This window comes from Cyprinus carpio, chromosome B19, assembly GCF_018340385.1.
Source record: "Cyprinus carpio isolate SPL01 chromosome B19, ASM1834038v1, whole genome shotgun sequence".
NCBI lineage: Eukaryota > Metazoa > Chordata > Actinopteri > Cypriniformes > Cyprinidae > Cyprinus > Cyprinus carpio.
In genome coordinates, this window is record NC_056615.1 from 10,037,529 (window position 1) to 10,045,766 (window position 8,238).

The 8,238-nt window shown below is 35.1% G+C and overlaps 2 protein-coding genes across 2 annotated transcripts; both read left to right on the forward strand.

Moving 5' to 3' along the window:
* The first annotated feature begins 334 nt into the window (after positions 1-334).
* mrpl53 (mitochondrial ribosomal protein L53) lies at positions 335-1,904 on the forward strand. Its single transcript, XM_042745248.1, has 3 exons — positions 335-489; positions 1,529-1,641; positions 1,730-1,904. Exons 1-3 carry the CDS (start codon positions 398-400, stop codon positions 1,846-1,848), a joined length of 324 nt encoding a protein of 107 aa, XP_042601182.1. The 5' UTR covers positions 335-397; the 3' UTR covers positions 1,849-1,904.
* A 743-nt stretch (positions 1,905-2,647) lies between these two features.
* On the forward strand, positions 2,648-4,341 carry LOC109106237 (fatty acid-binding protein, adipocyte). Its single transcript, XM_019119618.2, has 4 exons — positions 2,648-2,808; positions 2,975-3,150; positions 3,240-3,341; positions 4,101-4,341. Exons 1-4 carry the CDS (start codon positions 2,736-2,738, stop codon positions 4,152-4,154), a joined length of 405 nt encoding a protein of 134 aa, XP_018975163.1. The 5' UTR covers positions 2,648-2,735; the 3' UTR covers positions 4,155-4,341.
* Positions 4,342-8,238: the final 3,897 nt, after the last annotated feature.

Genomic DNA, 8,238 nt, shown 5'->3' on the forward strand with positions numbered 1-8,238 from the left:
GAGCTTAAAAATGTTGCTTGTGAAAAAATCTATTTCTTTGGTAACAGTGAATATATGAAATATAAAATGACTGAATTTGTATAAATATTGTCATAATATAAGAATTTAAAAAAAAATGTGAAAGAGCGTTGGCTAATAGTCTTTTTTTAACCTTAAATATTTCCTGCTTTGGGGGGAAATCAACGCTTAAAACAACGCTTTCGTATTTTTTCAGAGTTTTTATTGCACATTTTATTTATTTTGATTTCGCACTTCTTTTAACGCTTTCGTATTTTTTCAGAGTTTTTATTGCACATTTTATTTATTTTGATTTCGCACTTCTTTTAACGCTTTCGTATTTTACGTTGACAGCCCGGCTGCATACGTCAACAGCAGGTGAAAGGTCATGTAGGAAAAGATGGCGGCGTCCAGGGGAGCAGTAGTGTTAAAGACTGTTAAGAAAATCATTGTACAGTTTTGCCCATTTGAATCTAATGTCCGCTCCACAAGGTAAGAATACTGTAACGTTACATCCCTCGGTTTACTTTAAGTGCTGAAGAGGTCTGTCTGGTAAATCTTGTGCATGACCATGACTTCAGGAGCCGTGCTGTCCTCCTGTAATAGCGGTCATAGGAACGGAGTATATGATAGAAATTATACTTATTTAGATGTGTTTTCAATGTGTTTCTCAGTTCATAGACATTTGTTTTCAGCGTTCACAGCAGCACTCGCCACTGCTGGACTGGTTTCCACACTCGACATTTTAACATCGAGGACCAGAATGCACTAATGTTAGCGTACACAGATTATGTGCGATAATACGCGAATTGATTGTTAAATATTCTATGCACGTGCTTATGACATTGAGAATAAATGGCATAGATCGTGACGCTTACATTAGCTCTCACTATTAGTATTTTCTACAGGGAAATCTCTGGCGCCGCTCTCAGTCTAAACGCGGTAATTGCAGCAGGGTGTCAAACTGTTTTGGACTAGTATGATCGGACCAGTATTTTCGTACTATTCTTGCAGAATATGCTGTGCACAGTTGGCAAATTGTATTGATAATGATATATGCCATTTGCATATGAAGTCACGTAGCATACTAATGTCTGATATGCTTATCATGGGAAATGTTTTACTTGCTATACTATGAAAAATATATGGCATACAGTTTACCTTTTTTTTTGTAAATAGCAAGCTAGTAGGCTATTCTAAACATGCATAATATCTGAAGCAGGATCCATAGCAATTCCAAATGTACTTTTCAGGAGTGGATGGTGATTTAGTGTGCAGTTATGTCAATAAAACCATCTGTCATTGAATTATTTTAAAAGTTTGGGAAAAGCGCTCCTAAATGACCCTTTAATCAGTTTTTGATGATAAACTGCCCACTTCGTATCAATTACATTTATTGTGAGCTGTCACGACAGTGGTTCTTATTCCTCATTCCTCAAGTGTTTGTTGCATAAATGAAATGTGAATTTATGAAGGCATAATTAAAAGCATAAATCCATTACATCTTTTGCATTTCTTTTGTCTGCTGCAGAGAGTTTCTCATTGTGGTCGGGTCTGAAAAAGCCAGAGCCACAAATATGAACTGTGAAGTTATCACAGAAGTAAAGCATGACCGATCCGAGCCTACGATTGACATCACATTTTGTGAGTGAATGAACTTTAACTCCATTATTGCAAAGGAGCGTACGGCATAGTGTCATTGTATAATGCATGTCATTGTGGTCTTTTGTAGTGGATGGAGAGAGGCTGCTGATGAAGGGATCCAAACTAACCACACAAGAATTGCTCTCAGCCTTACAAACCCGATGCAGTGCTAAAGACCCTCAAGCTAAAGCAGGAGACAAAAAGTAGTCTAGTTCTTTTGTATTTATATGTCTCTTCATGTGTAATAAAATTGTTATCTATCATGTCTTTGAGTTGACTCTCACTTTGTCCTCTACACTTTTGGTTGGACTTTTGAAATAAATTAACAGGCCTCTATATTCAGACAAAGGAAAGTCTCTACTTATGCATTATCCCACTATGACATATGTGGAAAAGTTGATTTTTACATCACTTCCATCTAATTAATGCATGACATTAAGTGCAAGAATTTCTGAGAGGTATAGGTATGTTATTCCACACATATGAGTCATTTTAAAGAATAGTATGCAGTATACAGTGTATACCACATGTGCATAGTGTTTGAAGCAGTGAGGACACTACAACACTCAGTTTAGAGTTTGGTTTTCATGTTCTATATCCAAATTAAAATATTCCTGTGAATTAGCATATGTTAACATATTGCCTACAAAATTTCGGAATTTCAGAGTTGTTTTGCCTAAATGAGATTATAAGCACCTTATTACGTAGTTATTAAAGTAAAAATATACATCTTATGTGTGCAGTCAGCCACTGTAAGCAAAGGTCATCTCATATTTAGTCAAACACGTCATTCTAAAAAATATTAAGTCCATCCATGTGCATGATCTTTGTGATTGCTGTCCTCTAACCCAGTAAATGTTATTTGACCGTTTTTGTGGTCCGAAAGACGCGAACCCTTCCCCAGTTCTGAGTTGCGTTTGAGGAACTCCGCACAGTGACGCTGGATCATCTGATTGGCTAGTGTCAACACGCACGTGCTGGAGGAGCTGTTGAAAAAGCCTGCAGTCAGTCGATCAGTTCAGATCAGAATAAATCTGAGCTTTGAGCTGTTGCTGGAGTGACAGGGAACATCATCATCATCATCATCTGGAAAAATGGTTGAAACATTCGTGGGAACATGGAAGATGACCAACAGCGAAAACTTTGACGAGTACATGAAGGCTCTAGGTATGATTAATTATTTAATAACTAGCAAATATTTCCAGTTTGCTAAATGCATAAGAAAAGTTAAACTAATTTTTCTAGTTTTGACATATGCATTGAATATAATACTGGTGATTGTCATTAATATAAAGCTGTTTCGTGAATGAAAGAAGTGCATTTCCTTTTTCAGGTGTGGGTTTCGCCACTCGTCAGGTGGGAAACCGGACCAAGCCCAACTTGGTCGTGTGTGTGGATGATCAGGGGCTCATATGCATGAAGTCGCAGAGCACCTTCAAAACTACTGAGATCAAATTTAAACTCAATGAATCATTCGAGGAGATCACCGCGGATGATAGAAAGACTACGGTTTGTAATGGAACAGGCGTAATATTTGCGTTGGTTTGAAAATGTTTATCGTATGCAGTTAACAGGCTCTTCTCTCTCTTTATCTGCAGACTGTTGTGACTCTTGACAACGGCAAACTTGTGCAGAAACAGACCTGGGATGGCAAAGAGTCGACGATAGAGAGGGAGGTGACGGATGGGAAATTAGTAGCTGTAAGGATACTCTTTTATTTATGAAAAACGCGTTATAATATTGATGATCACACAAATGGCATTACATAATGCAAAATAATATAAGATAATTGCTAATGCAGTTGCAAAATTGTTCTTGAACTATGTGTATATTGACAAAATTCACAGGAATTTAAAATCTGAACAATAATTCTATAGAAATTAGAGTTTGCAATTTTATTAAAAAAAAGTTAATAAAATTAAACATTATTATGCAATAATAGTATATATAGTAATATATTTGACATCACGAATAATGATTATTATTTGCTTTGGTTATTATATCTCCATATATTTTTATTCAGAGAAAACTGAAAATATTAGTAAACTTTTAAATGGTGATATCTGGGCTCAGAAAGGCATTGGAAGCCACTATATTGGTAGATACTCTTTTTTTTTTTTTTTTTTTACTTTTTTTCTCAATTCTAAAACATTTTTTTCTGCTAGAATTTGCTCTTTGTGAGTGCAATATCTAATGGAAAAACATTGGTGCAAAAAAAATAAAAAATAAACAAAAAAGTGGAAATGCATGTTTAACTGAATTTGAATCTGTCGTATTTTTAATTTGAAACACATTTTTCAAATGTAATCATTTTAAAGCTGATAGGGTAGTCCAATATAAATGGGAATAGCTTTTAGGTTTTCTGTTATAAATTCTGGTTAAATGTACAGAATAGTTTGTTTCCCCATTATTTGAGTGCTTTCTCTGTTAATTTTATAACCATATTCCTCTTTTGACAGAAATGCATAATGGGTGATGTGGTGGCTGTGAGGACATATGTAAAGGAGGCATGAAGTTATCCAATCTGGATTTGAAGATGCCAGGCTCAGTTCAATGAGCAAAAAGCCAAAGTGAAATGTTATTTCTCTACTGAAAATCTCTTATTTTTGACACCAAAGCAAATGCGTGCTGACCATTTTAAAATGCATTTATTATCAGTCTTTATGGTGCTTTGAATAAAGTTGTTTTTATTTGCCTTCAGCTGAGTTGTGGTTTGTTGATCCCTGCTGTTTTAACATAGGCTTAGTCAAAATGCATGTGTCAACAGTTTCAAAAATCTAGGCCAGAGATTTAACGTTCACAGTAAGGTGTGTATACTATGAAAGATATCACATAATACAAGGTGTGAGATGATTAGGCCACGCCTTCTAATGAATAATATGATTAGGTTCGGAACAGTCACATATGTCATATCTATAAAAACATCCAAGAAATCCCTAAATTAACCACTTTCCCTTCATTTTGCCTGCTAGAACAGTCTTCCATCTTTTGGAACCCTTACATATTTGTTAACATTTCTCAAAACTGGATAAAGTGTTAATAATAGTTTATTTATTCACATTTCGTAAGATTTTGGCTATTAATCAAAAGGATAAAGCACTCCTTAAGGAGCAACAACAAAAGTATTTTCTCATAGCATTAAATTATGTAGAGTCTGTTACTTCAAGATTTGTTGTTAATATGTTTCTGGCCATTGTTAATCTCTAGAGATTAATACTGTAAACAGGGTTGTGATATTTAACTGTATACTGTACTGTCTATTTTTAAAAGCTTGTCTCTTAAACATTCTTCTCTAAAAATGAGAATTAACATCTTGGTGAACTGATCATGTGATTTATTTTCATTCAACTGTTCAAAATAGTTCTTGCATGCCCATGTCTCTGTAGCCCTTCGCCTCAGTAGAATGAAAACAACGAGAGAGTTAAACTACTGTTACAGTGGACTGTATTCAAGGGTACAGAGGATATGTATTTCTTTCCTCCTTTTAGTAGAACATTTCCCTTTTTGAACATAGTTTTAGCATGCGTAATGAAACTCGAACATAGCGGGTCCCCAGAGTCATTCCTTTTGACCTACACAAATAGCAGAGAATGTTCCACCGCTGGCTACTTTCCCAGGACAGGAAAGTGTAGAGATCCACTGATTGTAATTGACAGCAAAAACAGCTGAAACAGGTGGGTTACGGGCCAGCTCTCTCTGTACAGCCTATTCAATAAAAACAATGCTTTTACCTGTACAAAGTTTAAAAGGTGGAAGGTAGTACTGGAAATGTGTTTTTTTTTTGCATGTAGATTTTATCATGATTCATTTTTATCACATTCTAATTCTAACTCAGCGTTTCCTAGCTTATTTGACTTGGGTTTGGCCTGATGTGCTCTCATTGCCATGCTGAGATCAGAAGAGCTAAGCATATGGAATGATTTACTTCATATAAAGATGTTTATTATCATACTAAAGGAGCCAAAACTCAGGGAAGTTAGATTACAAGCAATAGGTTTCATGTTTGTTATTACAGAGTTAAGGGAAAAGTGCTGTTGCCCCAGTTTTATGTAAGAGTTGTAAGATCAAACCATTAACGACAATATACCTATTGATTAGTGTTGAAATATATATCTGCAATTTTACTTTGTTTTGCATTGTTTAAAGATTATTAAAAAGTTGACAAAATCTAAACAAAATACATTTTGAAAGTCAGTTAGATTTATTTGTTACACAGCTAACGTTACATAGAATTTATGATGGAACGATGTATCATTCCGCTCTTCCACTTACATGAAAACCGGTGCTACTTTCATGTCTCGCATATTGAACTGTGGACTCGCTTTCTCTTGTTTCTTTTGTCTCATTGTGGCTTGTTTCCATTTTGTTGTGCTAATTTTGTTGCGTTGTGACTCATTTCCATGTTGTGGTCATTTTTTTTTTTTTTTCAGCTTGTTTCCATTGTGTTTTGTTAATTTTGTTGCATTGTGACTTGTTTCCATGTTGTGCTAATTTTTTTGTGTTGCGGCTTGTTTCCATGCTGTGGTAATTTTGTTTTTTTGCAGCTTGTTTCCATTGTGTTTTGTTAATTTTGTTGTGTTGTGGCTTGTTTTCATGTTGTGCTAATTTTGTTTTGTTGCGACTCATTTCCATGTTGTGCTAATTTTGTTTTGTTGCGGCTTTTTTCCATTGTGTTGTGCTAATTTTGTTGCATTGTGGCTTGTTTCCATTGTGTTGTGCTTATTTCATTTTGTTGCAGCTTGTTTCCATTGTGTTTTGTTAATTTCATTGTGTTGCAGCTTGTTTCCATGTTGTGCTAATTTTGTTGTGTTGTGGCTTGTTTCCATGCTGTGGTAATTTTGTTGTGTTGTGACTTATTTCCATGTTGTGCTAATTTTGTTGTGTTGCAGCTGGTTTCCTTGTGTTGTGCTAATTTTGTTGTGTTGCGGCTTGTTTCCATGTTGTGCTAATTTTGTTGTGTTGTGACTTATTTCCATGTTGTGCTAATTTTGTTGTGTTGCAGCTGGTTTCATTGTGTTGTGCTAATTTTGTTGTGTTGTGAGCTTGTTTCCATGTTGTGCTAATTTTGTTGCGTTGTGACTTATTTCCATGTTGTGCTAATTTTTTGTGTTGCAGCTTGTTTCCATGTTGTGCTAATTTTGTTGTGTTGCGTCTTGTTTCTATATTGTGGTAATTTTGTTTTTTTGCATTTTTTTTGCATTTTTTCCATTGTGTTTTGTTAATTTTGTTGTGTTAATTTTGTTGTGTTGTGGCTTGTTTCCATGTTGTGCTAATTTTTTGTGTTGCGGCTTGTTTCCATTTTGTTGTGTTAATTTTGTTGTGTTGTGACTTGTTTCCATGTTGTGCTAATTTTGTTTTGTTGCGGCTTTTTTCCATTGTGTTGTGCTAATTTTGTTGCATTGTGGCTTGTTTCCATTGTGTTGTGCTTATTTCGTTTTGTTGCAGCTTGTTTCCATTGTGTTGTGCTAATTTTGTTGTGTTGCAGCTTGTTTCCATGTTGTGCTAATTTTGTTGTGTTGTGGCTTGTTTCCATTGTGTTGTGCTAATTTTGTTGCATTGTGACTTGTTTCCATGTTGTGCTAATTTTGTTGTGTTGCAGCTGGTTTGCTTGTGTTGTGCTAATTTTGTTGCGTTGTGACTTATTTCCATGTTGTGCTAATTTTTTGTGTTGCAGCTTGTTTCCATGTTGTGCTAATTTTGTTGTGTTGCGTCTTGTTTCTATGTTGTGGTAATTTTGTTTTTTTGCAGCTTGTTTCCATTGTGTTTTGTTAATTTTGTTGTGTTGTGGCTTGTTTCCATGTTGTGCTAATTTTTTGTGTTGCGGCTTGTTTCCATTTTGTTGTGTTAATTTTGTTGTGTTGTGACTTGTTTCCATGTTGTGCTAATTTTTTGTGTTGCGGCTTGTTTCCATTTTGTTGTGTTAATTTTGTTATGTTGTGACTTGTTTCCATGTTGTGCTAATTTTTTGTGTTGCGGCTTATTTCCATTTTGTTGTGCTAATTTTGTTGCGTTGTGACTCGTTTCCATGTTGTGCTAATTTTGTTGCATTGTGGCTTGTTTCCATTGTGTTGTGCTAATTTTGTTGCATTGTGGCTTGTTTCCATTGTGTTTTGTTAATTTCATTGTGTTGCGGCTTGTTTCCATGTTGTGTTAATTTTGTTGTGTTGTGTCTTGTTTCCATTGTGTTGTTCTAATTTCATTTTGTTGCAGCTTGTTTCCATTGTGTTTTGTTAATTTCATTGTGTTGCGGCTTGTTTCCATGTTGTTCTAATTTTGTTGTGTTGTGGACTGTTTCCATTTTGTTGTGCTAATTTTGTTGCATTGCGTCTTGTTTCCATGTTGTGTTAATTTTGTTGTGTTGTGTCTTGTTTCCATTGTGTTGTTCTAATTTCATTGTGTTGTGGCTTGTTTCCATTGTGTTATGCTAATTTCGTGTTGTGGCTTGTTTCCATTGTGTTGTGTTAATTTTGTTGTGTTGTGACTTGTTTGCATGTTGTGCTAATTTGGTTGTGTTGTGCTTATTTCATTGTGTTGTGGCTTGTTTCCATTGTGTTGTGTTAATTTTTGTTGTGCTGCAACTTGTTTCCATTATGTTGT

Coding starts and splice junctions, on each gene's coding strand:
- mrpl53 (XM_042745248.1), top strand. CDS start 398: ATGGCGGCGTCCAGGGGAGCAGTAGTGTTAAAGACTGTTAAGAAAATC. Junction 490..1,528: donor TCTAATGTCCGCTCCACAAG/GTAAGAATACTG, acceptor TGTCTGCTGCAG/AGAGTTTCTCATTGTGGTCG. Junction 1,642..1,729: donor TACGATTGACATCACATTTT/GTGAGTGAATGA, acceptor GGTCTTTTGTAG/TGGATGGAGAGAGGCTGCTG.
- LOC109106237 (XM_019119618.2), top strand. CDS start 2,736: ATGGTTGAAACATTCGTGGGAACATGGAAGATGACCAACAGCGAAAAC. Junction 3,151..3,239: donor CGGATGATAGAAAGACTACG/GTTTGTAATGGA, acceptor CTTTATCTGCAG/ACTGTTGTGACTCTTGACAA. Junction 3,342..4,100: donor CGGATGGGAAATTAGTAGCT/GTAAGGATACTC, acceptor CTCTTTTGACAG/AAATGCATAATGGGTGATGT.